Genomic DNA, 15,090 nt, shown 5'->3' on the forward strand with positions numbered 1-15,090 from the left:
AAAACAGGCGGGAAGAGGCGGCCCCTCCTCTCCCCCCCCCCCCAGCCAAGAACTCACTTGCCAATGTCACTGGGCAGGCTTTGCAGGGAGACATCGTTCAAGGCCAGGTGGCACAGGCTGCGCAGCTGGGTGAAGCCCTCCGGGAGCCTGGGCAGAAGCAGAAATGACAGGCCTTGGTCACTGCGCCCCATGCAGCTCGCGCTCCCCCCCCCCACCTGCTCCTGTGCCACAGTCCATTCCAGCAAGACGCAAGGAGAGGCCTCCACCTGCCTGCTGCTGGTCCTGGGGAACCGGCTGGCACAGCCTGGCAGGTGGGAGCTCCAGAAGCAAGAGAGCCCCACCTTGACAGGGGAAAGGGACCAGAAGGACCCTGGCATACTCAGCGACCACAGGATAGAGATCAGCCTTTGGGGCCAAGTTCCACTGCTGCCTCCGCCACGTGCAGCGCATTCCGTGTCAGGAGACCCTCCAGCGAGGGCAGCTACGAAATTCTACTGGATCAGGCCAAAGGGGCCCATCTAATCCAGCATCCTGTTCTCACAGTGGCTAACCAGATGCCTCAACGGGAAACCAACAAGCAGGATTCCAGCCCAGAGCCCTCTTGCCAGCAGCTGGCATAAAGGCACATTGTGAGCTCCAACTGGGAGGTGGAGCGGAGCTTCTGTGCCCAGCAGCCACTGGGAGCCCTTTCCTCCTCCATGAATTTGTCCAATCCAAACTGGTGGCCTCCTGAGTGAGGGAGTTCCACAGTTTAACTCTGTGCTCTGTGAAGAAGCCCCTTTCCTTTCCTTTATCTGCCCAATGTTCAGCTTCCCTGGATGCCCACAAGTCCCAGGATTACAAGAGAGGGAGGAAAACTTTAATCTCTCAATTTTCTCCATTCCAAGCTTAACGCTACATATTTTTCCCCATATTTTAAAAAATGTAATTGCGTGTTTAACACAGAAAAAGCCCACCCTTCCCCCATCCCCCAATCACACAACTTTCATACCAACCACGACATACAACTAAATACCGAGTGACTTCCATTCCACCCTTTTCCTGGTTTCTTTACTTTTCTACTAAATCGCATATTCCAAATTTTTAATCATCTCATTTCTTCCTCTGTTAATTTCTATTCTGCTGGATTTACTCAAGACCTGCTATGTTATTTACCTGTTTATACCGGCTCTTAAAATATTCAATAAACATTGTTCAATCCTCCTTATACTCTTCACCATCCTTTTCTCTTATCCTACTCATTATACCTGCCAATTCTAAATAGTCAAGCTTTTAACTCTTCCTCAGTGGGTACTGTACTCATTCTCTGCCTTTGGACCAGTGAATTTTTTAGCCACAGTGGTGGCATAGAATAATAAATTATTTTGTTTTTTAGGGACTTCGGTTGTGACAGAAGTCCAAGCGTAATTTTATAAACTTCTATCATGTCACCTCTGACTTGCCTTTTTTCTAAACTCAAAGGTCCCACCAAGTGCTGCAACCTTTCGCCTTTCCTTTCAGCGGAGAGGATTGTTGAACCAGGAAGACCTCTCTGCAAAAGACAGGACTGCCCCCCCCCCATCCTCCTTTTGATCCAGTTGTCTGCCTGCCTTCAAGGAGCACTCTCTGAATCCCCCCAAGACCCAGCCAGACCAAGAGAGCCTTGGACCAGGAAGGACACCGGAGCCCCCCCCCCACCTTCCCACTCCCACCATACCTAGACAAGGGGTTTCCACTGAAGTCCGCAATCTCCAGGGATTTGCAGAATTTGATGCTTTCAGGAATTTCTGGAATGTCTGCAGCAAGTGGGGCACAGAAGGGGCACAGTAATGAGGCTTCACCCAGAAAGGTGCCACTCCTCAAGGGATTCAGAGCAGCAAAGCCATTCCCTCCCCACCGACAGGTCTCCGAAGAGCCTCCCTGAGAAGACCTGGGTTCAAATCCCCACTCAACTCAATGAGCTACTCCAAGGGAGTGTGCTGTGAGGATCCAGACGGGCCAGCCTCACTTCCCTGCCCCCAGGTGCTTGGAGGAGGAAGGGGGGGGGGGCTTCTCAAGAGCCACTGCTGCTGGAATGACAGGCGAGCCTGGCCAGGCTGAAGGAAGCTTCCTCAGCAAAGGCCGCCGTGAAGCACCCACAGACAGCTGCCAGCCCAGACCACTACCCTCTGGGGCCCTGTCTCTGGGTCATGGCAGCAGAGCCTGGCCTGCAGCCCTGTGCTCAGCCCCCAGCCGTCAACACAGGAAGCAGCAGCCGCCCCCCTGCAGGTCTCCCTGACCGACGGGCAGGTCGCTCTCCAGCAAAAGACCTCCTGCCGGCGGGGGCAGCCGTGGGGCCCTTCTGCAGGCAAAGCGGGTCCTGTGCCCCTCAGGCTCCCACTGCAGGGAATGCCCAGTCCAAAAGGCCTGTCTGCCTCCCCCCTCCCCAGCATCTACCCACCATTGCGGGAGATGTCCAGCTCCACAAGCTGCATAAAGTTGGCCACCTCGGGGGGAAGGCGCTGAATCTCATTGTCGCTCAGGCCAAGCTTGCGCAGGTTCAGGAGTCGGAAGAAAGGCTGCGGGGGAGAAAAAGGAGAGAAGTTAGCCACTCGTGCAGAGGCCACCGCTCTGCCAGAAAGGGCAAGCCCACCTCAGTGCCTGCCTCTGGGGCAAGCCTGGCAGACAAGCTTCCCTCCAGACCAGATCTGGGGTCATGGACACAGGACGTTGGGGAAGGCACAGGTGTGCCTTGGCTACGGGGAGTAAGGATGGCAGCAGCCCAATAGAGAACCGCCTCCCCCCCCCCCCGCCGCCGGCCAAGTGGCTTCTCAGGGTGAACCTGAAGGGAAGGGAAGGAGGCAGCAGGAGGAGGAGCCTGAGGAAGAGGAGGTCTCTGCATCATTTCCCATGAGAGGGATGCCAGCCAGGCAGCTCCTAGGAGGAACACTCCTCTTGGGCAGCACTGGATGGAAAGAGCCCCCGCAACCCTTGGGGAAAGACGTGGGTTTGCCAAACACAATTTCAAGGCCATCCCAAAGAGCATCACCTCACTTTCCCCCAGCTGGAAACAGTGCACACTGTCTTTCTTTTCTTTTTTACAATTTAGTCCTAACAGAATTCTGATGCACCATTTTAAAAAACCTGCCAGGAAACACCAAGACTCATCTGAGGATCAAAGGCTGCTGCAGCTGCAGCCATCACTTGCCAATAAAACCAGCCAAAGCTCAATGGGTTAGAAGCACCTTTGCCTGGGGCTGAAATCCCAGTGGGGGGGGCAGCTCTGCCCAGGCATGGCGGGGGGGGGGGGGACACAGACGCGCAGGTGGGATTGATCACATAGTGGGAGGAAGCCGTCTGCCACAGAAGGGCGCTCAAGGTCCAAACAGACCATTTTGAACTGGGCCACCCAGGAAAACAGCTGGAAGGATGGCAGCAAAGAAGCCGTAAAGTCAGGGCCTGATGTGCCCCCTGCAGCCCAGCCCAGTTTAACATTACTGATAATAATAAAAGTTTGAACAAAGCTCACATAAGGCCTGATTGTAAGAAAACTTCTAAGCATTTTACTAAAACATAAAATAAAACATCAAGATTGTGGATTAGAAATAGTATAAAATATTGAAAAGATGATTAAAATCAACGGTACCTAAAATGAAATAAAGCCAGAGAGATGTCTTGCCGAAAACAGAGGGAGGACAAGAAAGCCCCAAGCAGCAGAGGGAACAACCCCAACCACTCTTGGTTCGAGGAGGATCAGGAGGCTGGGAGTCACGCTGGGGAAACTGAGCGACAGAAGCCAAATCCCCACACAAGATGCAGAAGCCGCACACTCCAGACCACAATGTGGAAATGCTCCCCAGGTCCCTGTTTCCATGAAAGTGCAAACCAGGTTGTCCGTGGGATATTTGAACCCATAAAGTGTGGTTTGTGAGATCCCTCCAAACTAGGATTGATCCAGTTAAGGCATCCTGGAGGAAACCAGAAAGTCTCCTATTAAGGAGAGAAGGAGCACCTGAGCCATTTCTGATCCTCCAAATCACATCCTGCCAGGTTTGAGTGTCAGTTCACTGGGAGCAGACATTAACAGCCTCGCCGAACAAGCATGTGGTGATTTTCATCAAAAAGAGTATTTTAGTGTGAAGTGGAAGATTAAGTTGCTTTTATTTGTGTTTTAAACTGTTACTCAGTAGGAATCTTTACTGGCTCATTTTCAGCCTTGCATTTAAGCACTAGCCTGGCAACCACAGCAGGCCAGGAATTGCAGGCAAGGACCAGGAGGGGGACAGGCCATAAAAATGCCACCGAAAAGGTGGCCAGACTCAGCCCCCTGGCACTGCTTGGGGGCCAAGCAAAGGAAGAAAAATAACTCAGAAGGGGCGCAGGACAGGCATGGGCGGTTAGACCTGCCCTATCTGCCCTCAGTAGGGTGGCGCTGTCGCCTAAACCACTTGTCATCATCCTTCATGCGCCAGTAGCGGCGTAGTCATGCTGGCCACATGATCCAGAAAGCTGTCTGTGGACAAACGCCAGCTCTCTCAGCCCGAAAAGCGAGATGAGCGCAGCAACCCACCGTCATCTTTGACTGGACTTTACCTTTACTTTTTACCTGCACTAGCATGCTGCAGGCTAAGGCTGGCCCTATCTCCCTGCCCTTCTCAGGCCAGCAACATGCGTGGGCTTATTTGCAAGCCTGCTTTATAAAGAGAGATGTGGCTTTGGATACAGCCAGTGGACACTGCAGAGGCAGGAGCGGAAATGGAAGAGGTAAGGCCGATTACCTTTTCCATCAGAGAGGGAGGGGGGTAAAGTTGTCTTACTGCCCTGAAAGGATGAAGCTAAGTATCAGCCAGAACTGCAGTCGAGTCTGCAGAGGAGACCAAACCACTGGGGGTGATGGAGAGACCACCAGGCTGGCCAGGAAACCAGCCCCTTTGAGAGGGTCTCTCTGACGCAGGCAAAGGAGCCACAATTCTGCCCTTATGCTTTCCGGCCGTACTGGCTCCCAAATAAACTGGCAATTTAAAAGTCATAATAAAAGTAAGTAAAGTAAAATAAATAAATAACAAACATCCCAAAACAAGTACAGTACATCACCAGATTTCAGAACTGTCACCTCCAGCCTTTAAAAAACATTCTAACAGGGCAGGCCTTCCTTGGCCCAAGTAACCTGGATGGTCAGCCTGGACAACTCAGCTGGTTACAACGTGGTGCTGATAATGCCAAGGTTGCAGGTTCAATCCCCATATGGGACAGCTGAATATTCCTGCATTAAAGGGGGTTGGACTAGATGATCCTCAGGGTCCCTTCCAATGCTACGATTCTGTAATTCTAACCTTCTTTGAAAAGAAGTCCCACAGCAAGGGCACCCAAAGAGAACCTGCCCACCAGCTGCAGGAGAAACTGCCCTGGAGCCTCACTAGGTGTCCTCCTTGTGGCAGCACAAAAGGGGGGGAGGGGTTGCTCCTATAAAGTACCTGGGCCCAGGCAGTTTGCAGCCTTGGAAGGCCGAATGCAGCCGGGGACTGAGCCGGGGACCAGCAGCTCCTTGCATCCCCTCAAGCCAGTGACTGAGAGCAGGCTGCTGCACTCTGCCCTGCCTGCAGCCCCCAAACACTCCTCAAAGGCAGCGCCACCTAGAGCACCTTGAAGTAAGGCACCTGGCAGCTCTGCGGCTGAGGAAAGGGCAGTGGAGAAAGGGCTCCCTTGCCATGGAAGGCATCCCAACATCAGGATGCAGAGCCTGACAAAACGCATGCATCCAAGCTGCCAATACATCTTGTCAGGGGGGGTCAGAGCTCCAGGGTCACAAGTCCCCTCAGCATCCCCATCTCAGCCTTTTCCAGGAGGCCCTCGCCCACCGCACTGCTGGCAGACTCCCCGGCCTTCACACAGCAGGGTGGAGTGGCACATCCCGGGGCAATTCTTGTTGGGGCGGAGCGACTGTCCCCAGAAACACCTTCTGGAACCTGCCGGGCAGGTAGGAGTGGAACCACTGCAAATCCAGGCTCAGCCACCGAAAGAGCCAGAATATCAGTTACAAAATTTTGCACAGTGAGCGGAAAGTGGCTCTCCCTTTCTCTCGTGATACTAGAACAGGGGTCAGCAAAATTTTTCAGCAGGGGGCTGGTCCACTGTCCCTCAGACTTTGTTGGGGGCCAGACTATAGGGGGGGGGATGAACGAATTCCTATGCCCCACAAATAACCCAGAAATGCATTTTAAATAAAAGGACACATTCTACTGGACCATCCACGGGCCGGATTTAGAAGGTGATTGGGCCAGATCCGGCCCCTGGGTACCCATGTACTTGCCTACCCATGTACTAGAACTCTAAGGGGTCATGCAAGGAAGCACCTGGCTGGTCACTGCGAGAGAAACCTGCGTCTGATCCACAACCCGTCTATCTTTATTGATAGCCAAGCAGTATGCAAATAAATAGAGACCATCAACTGATGCAAGGAAGTGACTTCTACCCAAAAAGTTGCCTGAAGGCAGATTAATGTGGATCCAGATATTCTGCCTCATGCCAGGTAGATCTGAGCAGGCTGTGGAAAGTCAGCTGCTCACCTTCCCTGTGACCATGTCTGAAGTTACCCCGCCCAACGCACCCAGCTGCTTCCAAGCCGGCTGCCTGGCACTTGCAAAGGGCGCGCTCAAGATCAGCCCAAGCGCAAGGAGACTCCAGACAACAGCGACCACCTTGCTGCCCTTCCTCCTTCAGCTGGGCTGCTCTGGAATGGTCCTGCCTCTGCCCTGACCATCCCCTCTGCCCCGTGGAGCTCCTCCCTGCCTGTCCTGCTTGCCCAGGGCAGACCAGAGCCCAGGGCTCACTCCCGGCTGCTTTCCCCCCTTCCCTCTAGCCAACGGCCTCCTCCTACAGCCAGCCCCCTGGCGGCAGACTCCACCCAGCTTTCCCTCACTGAACCAGAATTTCACCTTCTTAAGAAAGGCAAAAGGCAGCCTGCGCTCTGCAACAGGTGGAGAAGTGAACCTGTTTTCTGTCCCACAGACAACAAAAAGCATATCATCTGACTCCCATTAATAATAATAATAATAGTTCATCTTTTATACCCTGCCCATCTGGCTGGGTTTCTCCAGCCACTCTGGGTGGCTTCCAACAAAGATTAAAAATACATCAAAATGTCACACAGTAAAAACTTTCCTGAACAGGACTGCCTTCAGCTGTTTTCTAAATGTCAGGTAGTTGTTTATTTCCTTGACATCTGGTGGGAGGGCGTTCCACAGGGAGGGCGCCACGACCGAGAAGGCCCTCCGCCTGGTTCCCTCTAACCTCACTTCTCGCAGTGAGGGAATCTCCAAAAGGCCCTCAGAGCTGGACCTCCGTGTCCAGGCTGAACAATCGGGGTGGAGATGCTCCTTCAGAAGACTGGTCTAAAAGGAGAGAATTGGCAGCGCAGAAGATTTGTAGCAGTCAAACCAGATTAAGGTGTCCCTGAACATCCAGAGGTCCAAAATCCAGACTGGCACCAGGCACGTTTTGCAACTGGCATGTGTCCAATTGCGACCATGTGGGGATCTCTGGGTGCCAGGCTGGTGACCAACATCTCCATCTGGCTGCCCCTACAGCTTTCTTAAGTAGGTAAGCAGAAGAGCTTCATTGTCGCATTGATATCCCACCTTTGTCTCAAAGTAGCACATAGTTCACCCCCTCCTCAGTTCATCCCTGCCATGACCCTGGGAGGGAGGTTCAGATGCTGCGACAGACTCCAAGGTCACCTGGTGAGATTCATGACTGGGTCGGGACTTGAACCCTGATCTCCCAGGTCCTGGCCCAACACACGAACCACTACAGCACACTGGCTTCCTAGAGTACTTCTGCTATGGGGCAGCTCGATAAATTAAGGAGCTAAAGAAATATGGGGAAAGCAAAATGTCACTGAGAGAAGGATCTGAAATACTGTATGTTCCTTGGAGCTAGGATTGTTTTATTGGATGTCTGAATGTGTCGTAAACTGCTTTGAGATTTTTTATTTAAAATACAAAGCAGCATAGAACTGAAAGGAATACAGCATCTTCCCTCTTGCATGCAATCAGCACACATGCTCCTGCTGACACACACCCCATTTTGGGCACCGAAAGGGAGGGGGAGGAATTCAAACACCTCTCAGTGATGTAAGCGGCAGCCAAGAATCGACCCCCCCCCCCCAATAAGGAGAGATTCCCTTGTAATAAAAAAAAGGTAAAGGTAAAGGTACCCCTGCCCGTACGGGCCAGTCTTGACAGACTCTAGGGTTGTGCGCTCATCTCACTCTAGAGGCCGGGAGCCAGCGCTGTCGGCAGACACTTCCGGGTCACGTGGCCAGCGTGACAAGCTGCATCTGGCGAGCCAGCACAGCACACGGAACGCCATTTATCTTCCTGCGGGTAAGCGGTCCCTATTTATCTACTTGCACCCGGGGGTGCTTTTGAACTGCTAGGTTGGCAGGCGCTGGGACCGAGCGACGGGAGCGCACCCTGCCGCGGGGATTCGAACCGCTGACCATGTGATCGGCAAGTCCTAGGCGCTGAGGTTTTACCCACAGTGCCACCGCCTCCCACAGTGTAATAATAAAGTACAGTGCAATAAAAGACGCCTAGACATTTCCTTGCAGCGACTAGAACCTAGCTTTAAGGTGCCATTTGGCAATTGATTTATACCGTATTTTTCGCCCTATAGGACGCACTTTTTCCCCTCCAAAAATGAAGGGGAAATCTGGGTGCGTCCTATGGGGCGACTGCAGGCTTTCGCTGAAGCCTGGAGAGAGAGAGGGGTCGATGCGCACCAACCCCTCTCGCTCTCCAGGCTTCAGGAACACATCCGCAGCCTAGGCAGCCCTGCGGGAGTTATCGCAGGGCTGTCTGGGCTGCAGATAGCAGCCTGCTTCCTGGAGCGCTGGGCGCTCTGCTTTCAGTGCGCCCGGCGCTTCGGGAACACATCCGCAGCCTAGGCAGCCCTGTGGGAGTTCCCGCAAGGCTCCCTACACTGCGGATAGCAGCCTGCCGCCCAGCGCGAGGGGCGCCCTGAAGCAGAGCGCCCTGCCCGCCGGACAGACATCGGCCAGCCCCACAAGCTCGGGGGACAGCAAGGAGGCGCAGCGCCGCCATCCCGCTGTTCCTCGACCTGCTTCGGTTTCCCCGACCTGGTTTTTGGGGGGAAATAAAGGGGAAAAAAATTTCCTTTATTTCCCCCCCAAAAAACTAGGTGCGTCCTATGGGACGGGGCGTCCTATGGGACAAAAAATACCATATATCTGAGTTTCTAACTGCTTCTGAAGGATGGCAATGGGCTGCCTGCCACACAGAGCAAAATGCAAGGAAAGGAGGGCCCTCACCCACCCAAGCTGAGATGGACCAGCCCTTGGAAGCCAGGAGGGGGCACAGTGCCCCTTCAGCACCTCCACCGGCTCCAGCCTGCGGCCAGAATCTGCCCCTAAAAGACCTGAACCTTCAAAGCCAGGGCATTTCACAAACAAGAGGCTCCACTTTCAAAGGAAGGGTGGGAATAAAGAGGGGAAACTCCTCTCTCTTTTTCAAAGAGCAGCATAGAAACAGAACAACACGTGTGCTCCAAGTTGTTTGTGTTGAGAAACAAGACGGCCCTCTGCTGCAAAGGCAAGACTGGATGGGAGGTGGCAAAGTGGGTCAGGATGAGGCACCAGCAACTTCTTCTGCCCCCCCCCCCGGCACAGACTGTGGAGCACCTTAAGATTTAAAAGCCAGGGTCACTGTTTCAGGGCTGCCTGCTGCCCACAGGCACCTGGCATGGGGGGCAGCTACATCCCATGACCTGAGAGCCACCCGCAGGGGCTTCCCCCCAGAACGGTGTGTCAGTGCTGCCTTCCTGTCCTGAGTAAAAAAAGCCGTAAGTTCCTCTAGGCAAGGCGGCAGCTCAGTGCCACCAGCGCCCCCAGCACTGCCCCTGGCGCCTTCGGCAAAGGATGTCAAGGGAAACCAGTGCAGCCTTGAATGGGGTCAGGTGCCCATCTCCTCCCAAGACAACTCTGATGCTCATGATCACAACCTCCCACCATGCCTGGCACATCACATAGAATCATAGAATCATAGAGTTGGAAGAGACCACAAGGGCCATCGAGTCCAACCCCCTGCCAACATGGACTTGCAGGGCTCTTCCCAGGGGCAAGGAACTGGGCTCCATGCAGAGGCTGCCCCAAGCACCGTCCTGCTTCCAGCCGAGGCCAAAGGGAAGCTTGCAAGCAGAGCTTGAGTGCCACCGTTCCCCCCCCCCATCTCCTGCAGCACCTGGACTGCCGTTGGCCCTGCTCTCCCCACTCCCCCCACCCTGCCCAGCGGCCCCTCCACTGAGCCACGGGCAACTGGCGCAGCCAGTACACCCCCAGGGGAAGACGCCCAGCATAGGGAGAACGGGCAGGAGGATCAGGCAGGGAAGTGCCAGAGGGGCAGATGAGGCTGCAGGGGAGAAAGTGCCAGGAGGCGTGTGGTGGGGGAGGTGGGCTCAGCATGAAAGCTTCAGGAAGGGTCTTCTGAATGGGTTGGTTTCTGGGGTGGGGACAAATTCAATGCACCCCACACAAACACAGGTGCTTGAGACTAGGTCCCTTGCCCTCTTGACTTCGAACCTCAGAGGGACTGAAAATGGACCAAGGCTTTCCTAGGGCAAAATCTGGAGAAAATCTTCTTCCCAGGAGAAGCCCCAAGCACTGCCTGGAGCACCCGGCCCCAGGCTTGCAGCAGAACAAAGCTCCCCCCACCCTGGTCCTCCGCTCTGAATGGCAGCACCATCACCCAGGCCAGGGAGGCCCAGGCAATACCTGCTCCCAACACATTTTGAGGCCGCCACCCCGGCAGCCGCTCAACCACATCATCAGAGGGTTGGAAATGAAAAGGAAGAATGGCTGGAGGATAAAAGGATCAGAGCCAGGAGGCAGCTTCTCAGCAGCAGCAGACAAAGCCCCCGGCGGGAGGAGGTGGCTGTGAATGGCTAGCCCGGATTAGCAGTGAGCACCCGAGGCACCACCACCCTCACGCCCCCCCCCCAGGACACCCCGTGCCCCTCCCCCTGCTTCCCAAGATGGCAGCTCCCAGAGAGCCAGCCCCTCTCCCCCATGCTCAGTGAAGAGGGGGTATTCAAGCATCACAATAGCCATCCCCGCCCCTCGGTCCCCAAGTGCAGCAGACGCCCCCCCCCCCTGCCGCGGGTCAAGAATAAGAGTGGCTTTGTCTGTCCGCTCAGGACTGCCTGCTCCTCCCCCACGCCCCAATCGGGGCCTGGGAAGCACTGTGCAGGGCCTCCCCCAGCTCCTGGAGGCAGCGGGGCAGGAGGGGTCTTGCAGGGGGCGACAGGGCCCTGAGCAAGGCCCCTCCTGCTCTGCTCAAGGAAAACTTCCCCAGACCAAGGCAGGGGCGGCTGTGCCAGGAGAGGGAGCCAAGCTGACTTCCAGCACCAGGGAGGGCAGAGCAATTCTTGCAAGGGCTAGAGGGCTTGCAATCAGAGTGTCAGCTCAGAGAGAGGGGCATTCCCAGCACAGGGAATGGCTCTCGCAGAGCAGGGCTGCCACCTCCTGCCTTAGCTCTGAGAACAATGGGGGGGGGGCAACATGAAGCTCTCCTGGCCTTGGTGGCCTCCAGCAGGCCCTGCTTCTCTCCCCCTCCACCTAAGGGGAGCATATCCTACACAAGGAGCAGCCGAGGAGACCGAGGAAGCCAGCCAGGCCCTTTCTATCCATACACACCTTTCCTCTGCTCTTCCCAGGAACGCATGGGAATGTCCAAAGGACACTTGAGGGCTAAAGTGTTGTGTTTTGCGGGAAAAGCTCCAGGGCTAAAAAGGGGGGGGTGCTTAGAAAGAGCGTTAACAACAACAACTTAACGTAGGGGCCTGTGCCTGGAAAGAGTGGGACTAAGGGTAAGCATGGCTAAGCCCAGAGGCAGCAGACCTGCCAAGCCGCCAATCCACCGTCCTCATAACACCCACCTGGCTGAATGGCAAGCATCAGTAGAACAGAAGTAAAGGCCACAGCTAGAGTAGGAAGTAAAAGTAGTGCTGCTGCAGCAGCCTGGTGAGAAAAAGACCCCCTACTGCCTCACAGGCAGGCAGGTAAGCAATGAGCAGCCGCCAGAACAGCCACTGCCGCCACAGCAAACCCACACAGGCAGCAGCCCCTTGGCTCCTTGGCTGCTGCAGCCGCCGCCGCTGCCTCCTCCTCCTCCCGCAAGGCAGGCTAGCCGGATTTCCTGCTATTTAACCCTCCATTCTCAGGCCCCAAAGAATGCATATCAAATGCCTCAGGAAAAACACTCTGGCTGCCATTCCACAACATGCACACAGAGCTCAGGGCCCAGCCCTACCCTGGCCAGTGTGGGGTGGAGCACGGCAGCTGTGGAACAGTTGCACAAGAGGCTGGTGCCTGCCTGCCTGCCTCCCTCCCTCGGAATTCGGGGAAGCCCTGGGATTTGGCCAGGGCTGGGGTGGGGACTGAGGGCACCCCACTCAAGTCTCAAAGGATAGTGGGTGCTTGCTCAGCTAGACGTCCAGCTCTCCAACCCACACCACTAAGAGGCAAAGGAGGAGGGCACCAACCCGTCCCAGCCAGAGTTCCTGACAATTCTGCTGCTTGCTCTTCACGGGTTTCTCGGTCCAGAACAGCTTGGTTTGCACTTACAGAAGGAATCCCCTCCCCTCTCGGCAGCTTCCACAGCCAGCAAAAGCCACAGCAAAGCCTTGGGGGAAACCAAGTCCACAACCTTAGGCTCATCCTGAGGGAAAGAACTAGCTGGACTTCTGGCAGTGATGTGAGTCACTAAATGCCCTGGGATCTACACTCTCCTGCACCTTTGGGACTGATCTAGAGATAAGCCATCAGTGCCTCACAAGCTCCAGAGCCAAGCCCATCCCCCTTCCAGAGGGACTGGAAGACCAAGGCCAGGTCAGGGGAACAAGGAAGCTTCAGACAACAGCACTGTGTGTTCCAGAGGGAGTGTTTAGTGCTGCAAGTTTCACTTGATTACATTTAACATGTCATTACCAACCTTAACTGCGCCCTAAAGGCGAGGAGGCTTAAAAAAACCAACCCCAAATGCATCAACACAGCTGGTAGGGGGAGCTCAAGAACCGCTGGCCCAACTGGAAAGCGGCAGAAGCGGAAACACCTGAAGGCATCCACATGCTGCAAGGAAGCTGCAGCTCAGAGCTCTGCCCAAGGCTGTGCTGGGGCCTCAGATGGTGCAGCAGCACCTGCTCACCTTGACTGGGAGCAACCGTTGCCAAAGGGCTCACCCAAAGGCTTGTCTGGCTGTGGCATCCGCCTTGCAGCATCCACCGGTCTTGTGCGCTGCTTGGGGAGCACAGCTCACCTGTCGGCTTCCCATTGGATTTCACACTGAGCCTTGCACACTTAATGGTTCTAAATGAGCCCAGCACTCGCATAGATGGCGTATAGTTGCGCTACAGGCAGAGGAGAAGGGCAGCTCTGGGGGATCCTGGATGCAGGCTGAAGGACAGAGTGCCGGACCAAAGAGACCACATGTGTCGAAAGGGACCCCAAGGGTCATCCAGTCCAGCCCTCTGCAACGCAGGAGTCACAGCTAAAGCATCCCTAGCAGGTGGCCCTCGCCCTCTCTGGGCAGGCAGGATTCCTGCATTGCAGGGGGCGAGGCGACATTGGAGGCCCGGCTCCTCCCGGCAGGGTCTCTTCTCGGGGCTGACCCCCCGGGAGGCGCCTGGCCTCGCTCGCCCCGACTCCCCGGACCCCTCCCGCCCGCCCGCCCCCGTTCCCGGCACCTTGGGCAGCTCCCGCAGCTGGTTGGCGTCGAGCAGGAGCTCCTCGAGGGAGCGGCTGTAGCGGTAGACGTCGTCGGGCACGGCCTGCAGCGAGCAGTGCCGCCGGTCCAGCGTCTCCACCTGCCGGTTGCAGCGCCACAGCGGCGGCATGCAGCGGAGCATCCTCGCGGCGGCGGCGGCGGCGGCGCCCTCGGCCTCTCGCCTCACGCGCGCGCTGCTCTCCGGGGAGGCGCCCCCCAGGGCCGAGGCGGCGGCGGCGGCGGGGCCGGAGCCATGAAAGGCGGCGCTGGCGGAGGGGCCTTCCTCGCTCTCTCTCTCTCCTCGCTCCCTCTCGGCGCGGCCCTCCTCCCTCCCGCTTCCCTCCGAGACGCTGACCGGGCCCCGCCGGCACCTGGCGCCGCCCCGCCCCCGCGCCAGGCACCCTGGGAAAGGGCGCCCGCCTCGCCCTCCGCCCGGAACTACCACTCCCGGCAGCCCCCGCGACGCCGGGACCCGAGGCGCGCCGGAACTTCCGGGACCGCTTCCGGACAGGGCCCCGCCCCCTCAGGCTCGCCGGCATCCGCAGCTCCCTCGCTGGAACTCAGGCTTCATTTGGCATGGCGAGAAGACGACGTCTGTTGCTTCTTAAGGCGTTCCAAACACGAGAGACTTTGGCCCCAAAGACGCCTGAGCGGCAGAGTTTAGGCAACTGACATTCGCTGCAGCTCGAGGGGTGTTTTGCTGCACGGAGCGGGGAGGGAGACGGTTCAGCGACCGTCCCAAACCTCCCTCGGCCCATCATTTCCGGAGGGTCAACTCTAAGGTCATGCTCTCCACCCCAGCCCCCCTGTCCCTGAATTACCAAGCAATATTTGTTATCATTCTACCTTATCATTCTCTTGCCTCAAAGCAGCTCACAGAATGAGAATTTAAAAACAGAATAAAAGAAACTTGTTGCTGCTCAGGTTGGGGAGGGGACACTTCAGTGCAAAGAAACAGGAAGGAGACACAAACACCCACCCTCCCCAGGTTGGGGGAGGAAGAGGGCATGGAAGAGGACATCCACTTGGGGAAGAGGCACCCCCAACTACGGCCAAGCGGGCGCTTGGGAGCCTAGTCTCCAGACCCCAAAAGAGGACTTCCTTCTTCCTTTCCATTCTTCTGCCTCAGCAGGGGTTGTCCTTCTGTACATTTGACAACTGTAGCCTTGCATATATGTTTTCTACCAGCAAAGCCTGGTTGGAGGGACAGATCATTATTTTCTAGGTGGTACTTTATTCTGCTGCTCTCACACCCACCTTGAGAACCTTATGAGTTTGCAATCTATCCTCTGGGCCAGCCTTCCACCAGCTTGGGGTCCTCCCCAGAGGTTTTGGACCTAGCTCACATCATCCC

At 56.0% G+C, this 15,090-nt stretch overlaps 1 protein-coding gene across 30 annotated transcripts in view; it reads right to left on the bottom strand.

Annotated features, from left to right (window-relative positions):
* SCRIB (scribble planar cell polarity protein) overlaps nucleotides 1-14,114 on the bottom strand; it is a 51,178-nt gene extending 37,064 nt beyond the window's left edge. For 29 of the 30 annotated variants that reach the window (XM_083448937.1, XM_083448930.1, XM_083448934.1 and 26 more), the window contains exons 1-4: nucleotides 13,717-14,114; nucleotides 2,420-2,537; nucleotides 1,697-1,775; nucleotides 58-147 (exon numbers count right to left, since the gene is read on the bottom strand). In XM_083448937.1, the coding sequence (XP_083305063.1) occupies nucleotides 58-147; nucleotides 1,697-1,775; nucleotides 2,420-2,537; nucleotides 13,717-13,878 (449 nt within the window). In that variant the 5' untranslated portion in view covers nucleotides 13,879-14,114. The remainder of the gene's footprint in view (nucleotides 1-57; nucleotides 148-1,696; nucleotides 1,776-2,419; nucleotides 2,538-13,716) is intronic. The other variant, XM_083448921.1, reaches the window with a different exon arrangement.
* Between the last annotated feature and the right edge of the window lie 976 nt (nucleotides 14,115-15,090).

Source organism: Podarcis tiliguerta, assembly GCF_965153285.1.
Source record: "Podarcis tiliguerta genome assembly, chromosome: 7".
NCBI lineage: Eukaryota > Metazoa > Chordata > Lepidosauria > Squamata > Lacertidae > Podarcis > Podarcis tiliguerta.